Source organism: Bombyx mori, chromosome 22, assembly GCF_030269925.1.
Source record: "Bombyx mori chromosome 22, ASM3026992v2".
Classification (NCBI taxonomy): domain Eukaryota; kingdom Metazoa; phylum Arthropoda; class Insecta; order Lepidoptera; family Bombycidae; genus Bombyx; species Bombyx mori.
This window is the reverse complement of record NC_085128.1, coordinates 14,883,083-14,902,146: the sequence shown is the minus strand read 5'-3', so window position 1 is coordinate 14,902,146 and position 19,064 is coordinate 14,883,083. Positions and strand designations below refer to the sequence as shown.

The window sequence follows — 19,064 nt, the reverse complement described above, 5'->3', positions numbered from 1 at the left end:
TTAAAATGGCAGTCCGTTATTGAAAAGGTCATTTAACAATACATAATTTTCTATTGTACCTCCGTGAATAGGAAATTAGAACTTCAAGGTGCTTAATTTCATTATTAATTACAAGTTCATAATAATAACAACAAAAAACTGTTGAAGATATTAAATTTTTAATATATTAAAATTATTAAATATCACATTATCTGATGTTGATAATCATACATTTTGACGACCGTCTGGTGTAGTGGTAAGTGACATGGTCACTACACAAGGGGGTCGCGGGTTCGAATCCCGCCAAGGGAAGATATTTGTATGATAAATATAAATGTCTTTTTCAGGGTTATGGATGTATATTAAATATATGTATGTGTATAATAAAAATCTTACATTTATTTCCATTATCTGGTACCTGTAACACAAGTTCTTTACGAACTTATCATGGGACCAGTTAACGGGGCGTGATTGTTAGTAAATATTTATTTATTATGTTTCAAAGCAAGGGGGAAAGTCTCATTCATTTGAATCCATACAGAAGAGAGGCGTTCGTATTATCGATGATTCCATTCTCACGGATCGTTTTGAACCTTTGGGTCTGCGGAGAGACTTCGGCTCCCTCTGTATTTTGTACCGTATGTTTCATGGGGAGTGCTCTAAGGAATTGTTTGAGGTGATCCCATCATCCATACTACCTGGAATCACTGCGCTCATTCACAGTGCCATTCCAGAGATATTTTTTGCCACGTATCATCTGGCTTTGGAATGAGCTCCCCCCCACGGTGTTTCCCGAGCGCTATGACATGTCCTTCTTCAAACGAGGCTTGTGGAGAGTATTAAGCGGTAGACAGCGGTTTGGCTCTGCCCCTGGCATTGGTGACGTCTTTGAGCGACGGTAATCACTCACCATCAGGTGGGCTGTATGTACGTTTGCCTACAAGTGCAATAACAAAAAAAAAAGAAAAAACTCACAATTGTTTAGGTTTCATCACAAAATTTTCCGACTGAAACCGCTTGTTTAGCTTTTGTGAAACTTTTACTAACATTAACCTCAAGTCCATAAAATGTTTTCCTATCCAATTTGATTTGAATGTGATGTTGATTTTGTGGGTATTTTGGTGTTTTTTGTGTTTTGATTTAAGAATATTTAAAAAAAATTAATGATAAATTTTTCAATTTCCAATCAATCCGTATAGGCACACGGGCAGTAAAATCCTAATATCTACGGGTAAAAAAGCCATTTGTTTTTTTTCAACCTTGAAACATAAAATATCACATTGTACCCAGCTCTACAATTAGTTCGCTTATGATCTATTTTGTTTGTATTGCAATCACGTTTGGAGCTAGATTTTAAACGTTCAGACGTTCCTTGAATTTTAAGCATTTTTTTAATCCGCAAACTGTACGTATATAATAATATGTACATAGATCGCTAACTGATTTTGAGGACAAATCATATCGTGCCATTTGGACGACCGAAAATAATTAAAAGAAAGATCATCTTATAACGGTAGCTACTGTAGAACATAAGTTATTTGATGGATGCCTGAATCGTGCTAATTACATTTTCAAGATAAATTTGTTAATTCCGAACAAATGCATTTAGATCGTCGGCCTACGATTTATTTTGTAATAAAATAAATAAGTATATAGTTAGAACAAATTATACCCGGTCAACTGGCCTTAACTAAGATTCCCCGTACTATGGGAATCAGACTCTGAAATATATACTTATATACCTTCATATATTTCAGATACGGATATGAAATACCCAGTTAAAGAGTAAGCCTGTTCATCACTTGTATTCTTTTTTTTATTATTATTTTTTTATTGCATTGATGGGTGAACGAGCTCACAGCCCACCTGGTATTAAGTGGTTACTGGAGCCCATAGACATCTACAACGTAAATGCGCCACCCACCTCGAGATATAAGTTCTAAGGTTTCAGTATAGTTACAACGGCTACCCCCACCCTTCGAACCGAAACGCATTACTGCTTCACGGTGGAAATAGGCGGAGTGGTGGTACCTTCCCGTGCGGACTCCCAAGAGGTCCTACCACCAGTGATTACGCAAATAATATTCGCTGAAATATCGTCAAAAATTTCAGGAGACATTCGATAATCTCTTGCCGGATACGATATTCTGACAAAAAACTTCTAATGCGTGCCAAAATAGCAATGTGCAGTCATCTAACAACGACTCAAACAAACAACAACTACATATTTTTTTTCATGTGAATTACAGAAAATTTTATTTTAACTTGACGAAGTTATTAATAATGTGTATGATGAAATAATCGTGGGTTCTCTTAAACATGAAACGAAGACACGAACATAAGAACGACCACGACATACTAATCGGTATTTTTTTTCTTAGATGGGTAGATGAGTTCACAGCCCACCTGATGTTAAGTGGTTACTGGAGCCCATAGACATCTATAACGTAAATGCCACCACCCACCTTGAGATACGAATTCTAGGGTCTCAGTATAGTTACAACGGCTGCCCCACCCTTCAAACCGAAACGCATTACTGTTTCACGGCAGAAATAGGCAGGGTGGTGGTACTTACCCTTGCGGACTCACAAGAGGTTTTACCACCAGTAACTACGCAAATTATAATTTTGCGGGTTTGATTTTTATTACACGATGTTATTCCTTCACCGTGGAATTCAATCGTGAACAATTGTTAAGTACGTATTTCATTAGAAAAAATGGTACCCGCCTGCGGGATTCGGACACCGTTGCATCGCTCGACACGAATGCACCGGACGTCTTTTAGGCCACGAAGACTTCAGACTTGTTCCCAGTTATTTATTATTATTACAATTCAAAAAAAAAAATATATGTTTCCCCGAAACCTACACATGATACGCTTGTAAGAAGCTATAAAAATGTTACAAAATCATGTGGTAAGTCGACCTCAGCCGCAACCGGTCTGCCTCGTGGGCCGCTACGGTCACTGTCATCGTGTCCCACTTAATATTTGGACTTTGTTAGCATCAAAGATACCACAATGTCAATCGGAGTTTTAATGATGATTTACGTAATCTCCAATCAAAGAATAATAGGGATGCTCCCTACGTTATTTTGTGAGTTGTTGAAAGGAAATGGTTTTGTGAATGTAGCCTCTAGGTATATGATTTATGACATAAATCTTAAAAGAGGTTAATCTATACTAATATATAAATCTACAGTGGTTTTTCCGTTATAACTACTGAATCATGCATCCGATTGACTTGAAACTTGGTATCCATGTAGAAAATACAAGTACTTAATGGGTAGGCTAATATTTATATGAGTGTTGGACTCCCTACACCAGTTGCGGGGGTGGTAATGATGAGAATTTTTGTGGGGGTGAGAAATAATAATGTTAATTTTAAATGCCCAGCGAAGCGGACGGGTACAGCTAGTATATTATAAAGGTGACATAAATGATAATTTGAATATTGAAACATTAGAAGAAGGAATATTTGTACATATTTGTAATATTTAAACATTTTTGAATATTGAAATATAAAAAAACCTAAAAACTGGTGAAGCAATACCTTTAAATGTTGTTTCTCTTTATAGAGCAACTCAGTTTGTGCTATAGTTTTACTAAGCTAAACTTTATTTTGATGTGAATAAAATAATACATAAAGAAATAAATGACATAATTATTATTAATACTTGTTGTGTTATTAGTGTATAATAGGTACGTAGGGAATTGCCCTGTAACGTACCTGTTCTGAAAGTAGCTTTACGATGTACAGAATATAAAAGCCTTTTTGAAGGCGAGCAAGGATGGCCTGATATCATTAATAAAAAATTGAAAGTAGTATTTATCGAATTACTTAGTTTACATTTCGTGAACTCGTAATGACTTGTGATATCGGAGTGATCTTTAACCTGCGTTACAGTAAGTAAATATTAGACTTAATAAAGACATGCGATTTGCAGAGGCTCAAGTTTTTTCCATTTAATATTTAGAGAAAATTAACGGATTCGTAGAAACATTTTTCATCTGTGTTTTTTACCCTACCTATTTGTTGGTAGCCTAAGAGGCTATTCCAGATACGCCCTGACGGGTAGCTAAGCTCAAAGACTCAACCTGAAAGAATTTACTAACACTAGGCCTAGCAAGAGCAGTGCTTTGCATAATCTAACCACCGGATCAGAATAGCTATCCACTGAGAAGATCCGGCGAGAAACTCAGTGGGCTGTGTTTACGGGTTAAGTTTGTTTTTAAAACAGTTGATAGTTTTATATGCTAAACAATATACAATAGAACAGACACTTCGAGAACGATTTGTTTTTACTAAATCTAATACTGGATTCCATTCGCTTGGTAGCCTGGAGCCATCCGCGGTCGAAGTTTTTATGTTTGACTATTTTAATTATTTATTTGATTATTCTCGGCTTATAGTGGCGTTCAGTAGATAATATCTATGCTTCATGATGTGAAATCGTGCTAAGAACCCCATAAATATTAGTGTATGTAGAACGGTACTTTTGTTAATAGCGGATTCATTATTAATTGTTTAAATGGGTGGACGAGCTCACGACCCATCTGGTGTTAAGTGGTTACTGGAACCCATAGACACGAGGCATGAGTTCTAAGTCTCAATTTTACAGAGCAATGACTGCTCCGCTTTTCAAATCCAAACGCAGTACTGTTTCACGGCAGAAATAGGCAGAGTGGTCGTACCTAAACGTGCAGACTGACAAGACGTTCTACCACCAGTAACAACACTAACAACGCTGTTTTCAACAGACGCGGAACGATGTAAGGTGAAATAGCTTTGTACTAAAATTATGACCATGTCAGTACAACCTTTTGCCTTTGACGGTAATAATAAAACAGCCAACATAAATCATACGGACTTGCGTGCGTTATTCCGTGTTTCCGTCTGGAGTCAGCGGAGCGGGGTCCTTGGGCCGCGGCAGTTGCAAATGCAACATCCTGCATCGTTGCGTGTTTATTCTTGCAAAACAAATGAGTGAATCTCAGTAGGAAATCCACTGAAGGTCACACGTATTAACCGCTTTTATATCTTAGTAATTAGTGCGTTTTTGAAAGTAGCAAAATTATTTTTCAAATGGAAGGTCTTTTTTTGATTTGCGTAGTCAAACTTACGCCGTACCTGATATTAAGTGATCAACTTTTTTTTTATTGCTTATATGGATGGACGAGCTCACAGCCCACCAGGTGTTAAGTGGTTACTGGAGCCCATAGACATCTACAACGTAAATGCGCCACCCACCTCGAGATATAAGTTCTAAGGTCTCAGTATAGTTACAACGGCTACCCCATCCTTCGAACCGAAACGCATTACTGCTTCACGGCGGAAATAGGCGGGGTGGTGGTACCTACCCGTGCGGACTCACAAGAGGTCCTACCACGAGTAATTACGCAAATTACAATTTTGCGGGTTTGGTTTTTATTACACGATGCTATTCCTTCACCGTGGAAGTCAATCGTGAACATTTGTTTAGTACGTATTTCATTAGAAAAAAATGGTACCCGCCTGCGGGATTCGAACACCGGTGCATCGCTACATACGAATGCACCGGACGACTTATCCTTTAGGCCACGACGACTTCAACTTATCCCATTGACTTAATTCTGCATTCAATGTTCCTGTTTTTATATTATAATACGTCGTTGGAAATTTATTCAAACGCTGGTATTGTTCCAAATATTTGTAGAGCGTATTTACTGACGTTTAGGACCTACCTATATTTGGTGGTATGATATATTATAAGCCTGCACGGGTAGGTACTAGCACCATCTTGCCTATTTTTTGCGATTTTCATCATTACGACCTTGACCTCATAATTTCGAATGGACGGAGGCTGGTTACTGCATTGCATCTGGTGGGTCGTCAGCTTAATAAAAAAATCGGGTTAAGAAGTATCTTTAGTATATGGTGACAAGGGAGTCACTGTTTCAATATCTTAAAAAACAATATTAACAGGTTATTAAATATGAGCATTAGTGAACCTCAGTCACATGCAAATACAATGGGTTAGAGGAACTAATGACCAGACTATCTATCATCTGGGGTTAATAATCAGATACAAACGTGACTACCTCTTTAACTACCACTATCCCCTGCTGTCGTCCCAGAGCAGTAATTTCACCAACTACATTCCTACCTAACTCCTGCAGTGAAAGTATAGAGGCTTCACATTTTGCGGGCGGATCGGAAATCACAATGGGTTGTGGTAAAAGCTTGGCTTCAGCTGGACTGTAACAACTAATCAATAATATAACTTCAATTCACTTCTCACGTCCTTGTTTACATTTTTATTTATATTACTACTGAATTCCACAATTAGTGCCTCATATGTTGAATTGATCAGACATTGATAAATTACCTTAAAAATTCGCCTAACTAGGTCTCATTATAACACAACTATCTGGTTTAGGTCCTGTCCTATCACTAGGTTCTCTAAATTATCGCTAATAACATAAACAAAGGGTTTTAAGGTCAAGTATATTCATTTATCATCCAAAATTAATGCATAAATCATCTTAATTCTAAAACCTTACGAAATCAAATAATCTATAAAATAAATCTATCGACTTAAGCTTTATAGCCAAGGCTTTGAATGATGTAACTATAATATTAAACCACTCTTCTTTGATGCTATTTAGAACGAAGATTAATTCGTTCTGTTTCTCATCATTCGTCATTGTAAAATGTGTATTAACAATTTAACCACTCACTCGTTTACTAGGAAAATTATCTGCCGTTAATTGACCATTGCTGGGTGTGGGGTTCTCTAAAATTCAATACAACAAATTCAATTTGTGTGAGACCAATCCTATGGACCAGCTTGTGATTTATAGCATAGATAGCATAGATTTATAGATATTAAGCATTTAAGAAGTTACTTATTGTATTGTATTCTTACTGGTGGTAGGATCTCTTGTGAGTCTGCGCGGGTAGGTACCACCACCCTGCCTATTTCTGCCGCGAAGCAGTAATGCGTTTCGGTTTGAAGGGCGGGGCAGCCGTTGTAACTATACTGAGATCTTAGAACTTATATCTCAAGGTGGGTGGCGCATTGACGTTGTAGATGTCTATGGGCTCCAGTAACCGCTTAAAACTAGGTGGGCTGTGATCTCGTTCACCTATCTCAGCCATAAAAAACCTCAGTAACACTAAATTCTAGCAATACTCTTGGCAATTCGTAGAGTCATGTTCTCCTTTATTTATTTGTCTCGGGCAGGGGGGCCGAACCTCAGACGAGGTGTCCGCGCCTAGGGATCGCGCGGGGTATTTGGGACTTAACTGTCTTCATGTGTTGGGAGCAGATAACGGGTCCAACGATTGTTTAGGGCCCTATCACCGAAATCTCTCTACGACGTCCGATCTCTGACCAGGGTCAGAACTCATTCAGACTAGAGGAGTCTCCACAATCAACACAACAACTAGCTAAGTCTAATCTACTAATCCCACCGCTAAAGAGTCCTCTTATCCTACAAATATTATCCTTTCCTTATTTAAAATCGCTAAGAACGCCACTATATGTTCTATAGAATGAGTGCATTGATGCCGACTGTAGATACTTACTGATGGACTCTAGGTCCAGGTCGTCGTGCAGGTCGATGTTCCTGATGAACCACGGGGCTCCGACGGCTATCCTACAAAAACGGGATTAATTTTTTTACTGGTGGTAGGACCTCTTGTGAGTCCGCGCGGGTAGGTGCCACTATCCTGCCTGTTTCTGCCGTGAAGCAGTAATGCGTTTCGGTTTGAAGGGTGGGACAGCCGTTGTAACTATACTAAGATCATGGAACTTATATCTCAGGGTGGGTGGCGCATTTACCTTGTAGATGTCTATGGGTTCTAGTAACCACTCAAGACCACGTGGGCTGTGAGCTCGTCCATCCATTAAAGCAATAAAAATAAAAAATAAAATAAAATGAATGACAAAGCTTGTATGTCTAATCTAATGTTCCAATTTTATTCAAAAACAATGGTGGTTAATATGTGGTCGTTAAGTTAAAAAAAAACTGTAGTCTTTAGATTTAGATATGTGTTGTTTCTTTCGGGGAATTTCCCGTAATCATTGTTCTCAAATGTAATTTTCTAAGAAACGTCATAATAAAATTGCGTCTTAATAGAATTGTAGAGAAAAAAATGACATCAACCATATAATTGTGGACGGTTGATGATCTGCGTTTGTAACGTGCAATATCATTGTTAATCATATCATTGTTAGATACACTGTGATATTAGTCATTAGAATTTCGCATTGGGAGAGTATTCTATAAATAAAAACAATAAATAAATAGTGGGAACAAGTCAGACATATTTTTACTGGTAGGAACTCTTGTGAGTCCGCGCGGGTGGGTGCGACCACCCTGCCTAGTTCTGCCGTGCCTATTTCTGCGTTTTGGTTTGAAGGGTGAGGTAGCCGTTGTAACTATACAATGAGGCCTTAGAACTTATATCTCAAGGTGGGTGGCGCATTTATGTTACGGATGTCTATGGGCTTCAGTAACCACTTAACACTAGGCGGGCTGTGAGATCGTCCACCCATGTAAGCAATAAAAAAAAAACTCGAAAATACTGATATTTTCTGACGGCTGTGCAAATCGTATGCTGGTGAGAACTCTTTTCAAGAGAAGAAGAGAAGAGAAGAAGAAGAGTCTTAGTAATGGGCCAAAACAAATGAAACCGTACCTCAACTTTCTCGTTCAATTTGAATTTAAATTCCTTTTTTTATATCAGTTGACGGCTGTACGAGCCAGCCCGTTAAAAGGCATTCACTTGTCAAAAATAATTCAAAATTCAATAACTTTACGAACACACATCTTATAATAAAATGATATGGTAATTTATTCATGACAAAAAAATAATATTATAATAAGCCAGTCAAATTTAATTTTTCACTTTTCGTAATGTCTCATTCGAAATTAACATTTCTGTACAACAGCCGCGGTTGCTTCACTATTAAATACATATTAATAGGTATTTATTCAAATTATTTGAATTTCTCAATTGTTTCGTCCACTATGATTGTGTGTGCGGATTGACACAAAATTATTTCTTGTGAAACATTTCAATTGAGATATCGATTGCCTCAAGGCTCAAGGTAATATATGCGAATACCGGCAATAGCTTAAGGTCGGGTGGGTCGTGAACTGGTTCAGCCTTACATGCTAGTAAGCCGTTTCACTCACGCTTAGTTTAGAAAAAAAGGTAATTTTGTTTAACCGCGAATTCGGCAAGTAGGCTAAGCTAAGCTAAGCTGAATTAATGCTCCCAAAAATTATTGCTGTATCGGTTTTTATTTCTGACTAGCTGACCCGGTAGACGTCATAGTGCCTCAATCGATAAATAAAAGACCTAAACTTTTGTATAAAATAAACATAAAACAAACAAAAGGAATCCGTCCGACGGGGGACACGTCAAAGGAAAAACAAAATTGTTATTTTTATTTAATTCCGAGCATTTTCATGTTTATCTACCTTTTAAACCTTCCCTGGACTTCCAAAAATAATTCAAGACCAAAATTAGCCAAATCGGTTCAGTCGTTCTCGAGTTTTAGCGAGGCTAACGAACAGCAATTCATTTTTATATATATACATTTCTGTTGGCTGTTCATGAAGAAAAGTGTTAGCAAATAGAAATTGTTTTTATAACAGTCCTTTTTTATTCATATTTTAGAATTTTTAACAAGCTATTATCAGTCTGACCCTTATATTTCGATGCCTCCAATGAACACTACGCTAACTCCAAATTCGTAGATTTACAGGAGGAGCGTTTAAACGAAAGAAGTTGATAAAATCTTTATTATTGCAGATATATTTATGGTTATTTTGTGTAGCTAGCTTATTTACCCTTGCTTTGAACCCCATTAATAATGATTAATTGTAATACTTTTAACATCGTGAAGCGATTTGCGTGAAAAATGAAAATTTCAAAATTTTGAGTTAGAGTAGTGTTCATTGGAGGCATCGATTTGTTTATTTATGCTTAGCTGTGTAACAGAATTTTAGATTTTCTACGTTATTTTCGCCAACTTCAAAGAGTCCAGTAACTTGAAAATTTGCAGACGCATCAAGTATCGCCGAGGTCACAATAACTTTATTGTCCGAGTCTAATATCCTTGAATTTGCAGGATTAAATAAATATATTTTAGAATTAATTAAAGAAGAAATAGCAGGATTAAAAAAAATTTTTTATAAATTTTTTGTTCGATTATAATCTATTGAAATGTATTTCTTCAGTTTGTAAGGTATTTTTCTTTTATTATTCTTGGAGTAATTAGGTCACGTATTTAATAATTGAAAGGTACACAAAAATCATGTCAGAATTTTTTTCCAAATTTTAAGTAAGTAAATATGTATTGGTAAGCTTTTCAGGCTTTTGAAACTAAAGTTACGTAAATAAACACGAATAGTAAAAACTTAACAATTTTTTCATAATTAAAGGCGTAGTTCACTATTCAGGATTCGATCTAAAATATAGCTATACTAAATATAATTCGTGCGAAATGAAAAATTCAAAATACGTACCTCAACATAAAAAAATCACAAGATAAACCAAACACAGATTCTCTAACTAATTTAATTCTCACAAACTAGAAGAGACGGCACGTTGTTTTCTTTTTGACACAATTCAAAAACATCACGATGATAAAATTGTTAATGGAACTGTAGCGTCTACTCAAAAGCCATGACTCAAAGCGATTTCTAAGCGATTATTCGTTATATGCAATTGTATGATGCTCGAAACACGGGCTACCACAGAATACTGAATGTATAGACGCGGCACGACTGATAATTGAACAGAGTGGGGTATTCAACCTTGTATGAAATCTTCTAGAACTATCTGTGGATACTTAAATATTTTTTGTTGCAAAACTTTGGCTGAATTTTTTAAAATGTAGACTGTTGATATTTTCGGATCTTTTCAACTGACGTAGTTTTACAAAGGAAATTTTTGCTTTAAGCCTAAAATTTCCTGGTTGGTAGATATCTTACCTGTTTCTACCACTAAAAAGTCATACATTTCGATTTGAAAAATGGAACAGTCGCTATAGAACTGATATTTCAATCTTATGTCTGAAGGTGTCTGGCCGCTCTAACGTTATGATGTCTATAGGTTCTCGTAATCACTTTACTCCTGATGATTCTCCATTAACCTTTGTATGCAATCGAAATTGAAATTTATTCGTAAGAAGAAATAAGTAAAGTCAGGAGATAGTAAAGATATTAGCACGACTAAGTGACGTTTTGTAAATGTATGCTTCACTATAAACAATTAACAAACAAAATAGACTTAGGTTATAAAATACACGAGGATGACTGAAAAATGATAACTAACTGACCGTAAGAATTTACTTCATATTTTACTGGAAATAATTCCAGTTTATTTATTTTTTATTTATTGCTTAAATGGGTGGACGAGCTTACAGCCCACCTGGTGTTAAGTGGTTACTGGAGTCCATAGACATCTACAACGTAAAAGCGCCACCCACCTTGAGATATAAGTTCTAAGATCTCAGTATAGTTACAACGGCTGCCCTACCCTTCAAACCGAAATGCATTACTGCTTCACAGCTGAAATAGGCAGGGCGGCGGTACCTACCACCAGTAATCAGATAATAATAATGCGTGTATTTTTGTCGAACGATCTTTGACTTTACTGCAATTTGATCAAAACTGTGCGATAAGGATTTATTGCATCGTTACATGCTTGAACTTTTTAAATATTTTTCATAAACATTTTAATTTGTATTAATTAAAATGTGTGTAAGAATTTTAATCGTATCTTTAGTTTGAAGTTGATTTTTTTACTTATTTCAAGAATGGTACAATAAGCATTTCCGCAACAAGCAACGAAACAAAAAACCTTTAGATTGATAGAAAAATTATCACGATAACTTCTATTCATTTGCATCATCAAATCATACTTCAATTAACATGCGATTTCTTTTGTAGTTTTTACTGAATAAACAATGTACATGTGTGTAAAAACACAGCCTTCAGTTCTATAGCGGAGGTATACAAGAATAAAGCAATTCATTAGAACTAATAACATGGAAAACTTCGATATAATAATATGGGGATTCCATGAACTAATCTCAAAAAAAAAATCTACAGATAAAGACTAAAACATACTCATTGTGTGAGGCGTATTAAAAAATATACCGTCGTAGTTATATTGATGGAAAAAACTAGCTGAACATTATTGAAAAGACAGCTCTATTCGATTTAGTGTTCTGTTTTTTCGAGGTTTAGAGTTGAGATTATTGCCTGCCTTGTTTTTTTTGTTAATTGACGTCTCTACAGATTTATTTTTAATAAATTCCGTACCTTTATAATGCATATAATACTGCAGAGTAGTCTTTTTTTGCAGTTGCTTCAAAAATACACGACGTACTACATATGCATATTTATATCAATAGAAGAGAGCGATTGCAACTTTAATGGTAACAATGAATTTAATAAAACTATTTTTACGTGACAGTCCCGCATTTTTATTGTCATTATATTATTATTATTATTTCCAATGATCGACGGGAAGAGATTTCGATTGATTGTGTGAAAGAACACATGCGAGAAAAGGGTATGAGGGTAAAGAACACGCATTTTTTTTAAGGGTTACTGGTGGCCCCTTCCAGTTTCACCAGAACAGGTGGGCGAGCAAAGGCTCAGCCTGCTTGATAGCTTATATTAGAAGCCGTTATGCTGTTCTTTATCTTGATCCACGATATTCTAGATTTATTAGAATGAACGCTGATTGGTGGCTCTGATGAGTAACAGAGCGGCTGGTGTCAGGGCGGTAGAATACGCCCAACCACCAGAATTTTGCAACAAAAGCGGCTTAAAGATATCCGTGATTTTTCTTGTGGTGACTTACACATGATTGCGTAGTTCACAAGTCTTTGTGTGAACGGCGCAAGGTGCGTCGTCGCATCTTCCTGCGCCAGTCGTCCGCAGACCTCTGACCGCGAAGCTCACGTCACATTTACTCGCATACGCCTGTCTCGATTGACCAAGTTTATATTGAATGTTTAGTGTATATAGTTTATGTCTCCTTCTTTGCCTGGACTTTTTCTTACCGTTTGCTGTGAACTATTCAACTGTGCTTGTGCTTGTCGCTTTTCTCCTTCTGATCGTTTTTATGTAATAAATTGCTGTGTGTGTAAAATTGGACATAATCATTCCGGTAACGGATCTAAACCCCATATTGCCTGAACGAAGACTCACGCAGCAGACCCCATAACTGGTGACCCCGAGAAGAACATTCTAGCAAAATGAGCAGTGAAGATAGTGACACAACTCTTTCGCAAACTACCCCACACAAAAAAAATATCGAAAAATGAAGTGCCTATTTCCGTGGATCCATCCGGTAATCCAGCGGAACTTTTTTGGCTTGGTGTACAGATACCGCCTTTCTGGCCGGAAAAACCATTAATATGGTTTTGTCAAATAGAAGGTCAATTTAACATGGCAAGAATAACTGACGATTTAACTAAGTTTCACTACGTGCTTTCAAACTTGGACAGACAGTACGCGGTTGAAGTGGAAGACGTCATCACCTCACCACCGGCTACAAAAAAATATGAGTACCTTAAAAGCGAACTGATTAAGCGGCTTTCCGTGTCTAAAGAGAAAAAGGTAAAACAGCTTTTACAATCAGAAGAGTTAGGTGACCGTAAGCCTTCACAATTCTTACGACATCTACGACAACTAGCTGGACCTACAATACCAGACGATTTTCTGCGGTCCATATGGACAAGCCGTCTACCAGACAACCTGCAAACTATCATCGCGTCTCAGATGACTTTGTCTCTTATTGAACTGGCAGATCTGGCTGACAGAGTCCATGACATCGCACCTAGTGCACCTCAGGTGGCAACAACATCTTCAAGAGAAGACTCGGCACTGGAAATCATGGCTCGACAAATAACTGAACTAACAAAACAAGTCAGCGCTCTAACGATGGAAGTGCATACCCGGTCCCGTTCTCGCAATCGTCAGCAGCTCCACGATCGTACGCGAACCCCTACGAGAAGATCCCAGTCCAACTATAGGCGGTTCCCCCTTTGTTGGTACCACTTCAAATTTGGTCAACAAGCGAAGACATGTATCCAGCCCTGTGATTACACACCATCGGAAAACATTCGGGGCAGTCGATAATGGCGACTGAAGACTGCCCATTAAACACCGGTCGCCTCTTCGTGACGGATAGAAGATCACGTCTTCAGTTTCTGGTCGACACCGGAAGTGATGTTTGCGTATTTCCTCGCTCTGCGCTTCGTCAACGACGGGAAAAGACGGAATACGAGCTGTGCGCGGCCAATGGTTCTACGATTAACACGTACGGGTACATTGAACTTAATCTCAACCTAGGTTTGCGTAGAAATTTTGTGTGGCGTTTTACAGTAGCTGATGTAACTAAAGCTATCATTGGCGTAGATTTTCTGTCTCATTTTAACTTTATCGTAGACATATGCAATAAGCTTTTAATTGATGCTAGCACCAAATTGTCAACCGTAGCTGCTTCTGCTGTAACTGATAGTTTAATATCTAGTGTAAAGGTCGTAACCGGCAATTCTAAATATCATATTTTGCTTTCTAAGTTTCCAGAGCTGACACGACCGGCAGGCATATACCACACACCAAAACACAACACAGTACATCACATCCGCACCACACCAGGCCCCCCGGTTGCCTGTACTCCTCGAAGACTCGCACCTGAAAAATTGAAGATTGCAAGATCAGAATTCGAAGCAATGTTGGCTAACGGCACCACGCGACCCTCTGAGAGTCCCTGGTCCGCACCACTACACCTCGCTGCTAAAAAGGAGAACGGATGGCGACCATGTGGCGACTACCGTATGCTAAACGCTCGCACGATACCAGATAAGTATCCGATTCGCCATATCCAAGACTTTGCGCATAGCCTATCTGGCTGTCGTGTATTTTCTACCATTGACCTGGTTAAAGCTTTTAATCAAATACCGGTTTTTGAAGACGATATACCAAAAACAGCGATAACAACCCCGTTTGGACTCTTTGAATTTCCGTACATGACGTTTGGGTTGCGAAACGCAAGTCAAACTTTTCAGAGGTTTGTCGATGAGATGACACGTGGCTTAGATTTCTGCTTCCCCTATATCGATGATTTTCTCATATTTTCCAGTAATGAATCTGAGCACCTGGAGCACCTACATCAGCTTTTCATCAGAATGAAAGAATATGGAATGCTCATCAACACTGCAAAATGTGTCTTCGGTGCATCGGAGGTAGAATTTCTTGGCTACCATATTGACGCAAATGGAACAAAACCTCTGGAAAGCAAGGTACAAGCCATCAAAGAATTTCCTGTCCCTAAAACAGCTAAGCAGCTTAGAAGATTCTTGGGCATGATAAACTTCTATCGTAGATTTATCCCCAAAGCTGCAAATATTCAAGCTGCTCTAAGCTCCTTGCTGACAGGTTCTATAAAAGCATCACATCCAATTGAGGTGACAGGGGACTCACTAAAGTCATTTGAAGACTGTAAGGAAAGCCTTTGTAACGCAGCTTTACTTGCTCATCCTGACTGTGAGGCCAAGGTGAGCTTAGTGACTGATGCGTCTGATTTTGCTATTGGTGGAGTATTACAACAGCTAAAGGACGGAAATTGGCAACCTCTGGCATTCTTCTCTCGTAAGTTAAGCCCATCGCAACAAAAATATTCACCTTACGATCGAGAGCTTTTGGCAATTTACGAGAGCATTAAATACTTCAGGCATTGGTTAGAAGCAACAACTTTTACCATCTATACTGACCATAAACCATTATGCTTCGCATTCCATCAGCGGAAGGCAAACTGTAGTCCACGTCAGTATAGACATTTAGACTACATATCACAGTTTTCGACTAACATACAACATATATCCGGAAAAGATAATGTTGTGGCTGACACTCTTTCCCGGGCTGGTCAAGTTGAAGAACTGCAAAATCCTGTAAATCTCGAAACGTTAGCCAAAGCGCAAGATACGGACACTGAACTAGTGAACTTCTTAAGACGGCACACTTCGTTACAACTCGTGAAGCTAAATATACCAGGAAGTCAAAAACAACTGTACTGCGATGTCAGCACGCCGACTCCTAGGCCTCTGGTGCCAAAGCACTTACGGAAACAAATATTTGAAAGCTTGCACTCATTAAGCCATCCCGGTACAAAGGCTAGCGCTAAACTAGTAGCTGAACGATTTGTATGGCCTTCACTCAGGAAGGACTGTCGTGACTGGGCTAGAGCGTGTTTAGCTTGCCAACGCTCAAAAATAAATCGACATGTTTGCTCACCGTTAGGCACCTTCGATTTACCAAAAGCAAGATTCAATCATGTACACCTAGACATCATTGGACCGTTACCTCCTTCCGGTGATTACAAGTACTGTTTAACAGCAATTGATCGTTTTACCCGGTGGACTGAAGCTATACCACTGACTGATATTACGGCCGAATCAGTAGCAAAAGCTTTCTTATCGGGATGGATTGCCCGATTTGGTTGTCCCACTGACATCGTCACTGATCGCGGCAGACAATTTGAATCAGCACTATTCGATCAACTTTCCAAATTCATAGGGTTTAAGCATCGCAAAACTACCAGCTACCATCCTCAATGCAATGGTCTCATTGAAAGGTTTCATCGGCAGCTGAAGGCTGCTATTACATGTCATGCCGACATCAACTGGACCGAAACTTTACCAATCGTGCTCCTCGGCATAAGAAGTGCTTATAAGGAGGACATTCAGTGCTCGTCAGCCGAATTACTATATGGTGAACCCCTGCGCCTACCAGGAGAATTTTTTGGTCATAAAACTGACAAGTATGATACGGATATAACTGATTTTTCAGCCCGCATCAGGCTATTTGCCAGCAATTTACAGCCAGTCTCAACATCACATCATTCTACCCAGAAGATATTTATCTACAAAGATCTTGCATCTTGCTCGCACGTGTTCCTCAGAGAAGACGCAGTCAAACGTGGATTTCAACCAGCGTATAAAGGCCCCTACAAAGTTATAAACAGAGACAACAAAGTGTACAAGCTGTTAATAAACGGAAAAGAGATCAACGTTTCCATAGACAGGATCAAACCAGCTTACTTATTAGATAGCAACACAGAAAAAATACCTAAGCAACTCTATGATGAAAAAGAAAGTCTGGAATCGCCGCGCTCGTCTCACAGAACAAGATCGGGTAGAAAAGTCACATTTCCAGACTACTATCGCCCATCCTGAGGTGGTCTCTGAGGGGGAGTGGTGTGGTGACTTACACATGATTGCGTAGTTCACAAGTCTTTGTGTGAACGGCGCAAGGTGCGTCGTCGCATCTTCCTGCGCCAGTCGTCCGCAGACCTCTGACCGCGAAGCTCACGTCACATTTACTCGCATACGCCTGTCTCGATTGACCAAGTTTATATTGAATGTTTAGTGTATATAGTTTATGTCTCCTTCTTTGCCTGGACTTTTTCTTACCGTTTGCTGTGAACTATTCAACTGTGCTTGTGCTTGTCGCTTTTCTCCTTCTGATCGTTTTTATGTAATAAATTGCTGTGTGTGTAAAATTGGACATAATCATTCCGGTAACGGATCTAAACCCCATATTGCCTGAACGAAGACTCACGCAGCAGACCCCATATTCTTTTCATGTCTCAAGCTGTTAGTTGGGTCTGCAATACTATATATCTATGCGTTTTTTTTATTTTATTTTTTCCGATTTTTTTTTATCTATTGCCCGTGTAGGCAGACGAACATACGGTCCACCTGATGGTGATGGTGAGTGGTTACCGTCGCCCATGGACTTCAAAAATGCCAGGGGGAGAGCCAAGCCATTAACTATAGTAATATATGGTATAGTATAGTAATGGTCTTACACCAAAATCAAATACGCCAATCGAAAACAGCTGTTCATAGCTGACTTTAATGCAAATTTAAGCGATCTCTTCTCCACAGCCGAAAAACCGTCACATGGAAAAATACTAGTCATGGAATGATAAAAATGTGTACAATTCACAAGCCGTACAGAGTCGGAGAGGCCTATGTATAGCTGTGGGCAACTGTAGGCTGATGATGGTGATGATGAAGACAAAAAATCGATACCGGGCACGACCTTGAGAAATGAAGAACACGACCAAAATGAAAATATTAAACAATAATAAAACAATACAGTAGCGGCTCGTGAAGTTAAGTAATTCTGTTACGTAACTTACGTTTCACGGTTAATTTAACTTAATGTTAAACTTGTAGTTGTAATGTTGCTTTATAATTGTTGTTACATTATACGTTTTTATAAAAGAGAATAAATGCGCTTGGCCCAGCGATATTGTGTTTCTTTTTTGGTATGGGCTTTTAAGCCATTCATCCCATTGGCTTGAAAGCTTTTTGTTTCACAAGGGTGGGTGGGCGAGTTTGAGATTTTAACTGGGAGATGGAAGGGAGTTTGTTGCATCTGTAGTATAACTACATAGGTGCACAGGTAACCTACATTACGATAAGTATATTGTAATACAATAAATAACATAATATTTCATATACCAATATTAGGTATATTGATGTATGAAATATTATGTCCATGTTAGAGATTTTATTCATGTTATCGATAGGGCGGTTGGCAGTCCGCAGCCTGCCTTGCCGTCGGGTGCTTGTCGCTTTGACCCGCTTTTTTTGCGGTTAAGGACCCGTCGCTTGCGACGAAAGGCTCGACGAGCGAATTAACCCACAGACACAGCCCATTGAGTTTCTCTCCGGATCTTCTCAGTGGGTCGCGTTTCCGATCCGGTGATAGATTCTGCGAAGCACGGCCCTTGCTAGGGTTCGTGTTAGCAACATCGTCAGGTTTGAGCCCCGTGAGCTCACCTATAAGTAAGGTTACGCTGATATGGTCTCTCTAGACCACCAGCTTAGGTAGGGAAAAAAAAATAGTCGATCGATTTGGAAGACTTCACGTGAAGTCTTAAATAAGGTATCTGAGGTTCAGATTTTTACACCGTTTCATGTACTTCTAGGGATGAGACTATCATAAACCGGTGTTCGATTCTCGTAGGCAAATACTAATGTTTCTTATATCTCCT

General features: G+C 38.6%; 2 protein-coding genes across 3 annotated transcripts in view; one reads left to right on the top strand and one right to left on the bottom strand.

The window, feature by feature from the left end:
• The window catches only part of LOC101737339 (elongation of very long chain fatty acids protein 7), a 125,464-nt gene that overhangs the window by 55,939 nt on the left and 50,461 nt on the right, over nucleotides 1-19,064 (bottom strand). Inside the window, exon 1 of one of the 2 annotated variants that reach the window (XM_012689136.4) lies at nucleotides 10,502-10,741. The exons of the other annotated variant lie outside the window; for it this stretch is intronic. The gene's annotated coding sequence lies outside the window, so the exon portion shown is untranslated. Of the gene's footprint in view, nucleotides 1-10,501; nucleotides 10,742-19,064 lie in introns of those variants that run through there. 2 annotated transcript variants of the gene reach the window in all.
• LOC119630244 (uncharacterized) lies at nucleotides 13,442-14,134 on the top strand. The gene has a single exon (XM_038018947.2). The coding sequence runs from the start codon at nucleotides 13,442-13,444 to the stop codon at nucleotides 14,132-14,134; it is 693 nt and encodes a 230-aa protein (XP_037874875.2).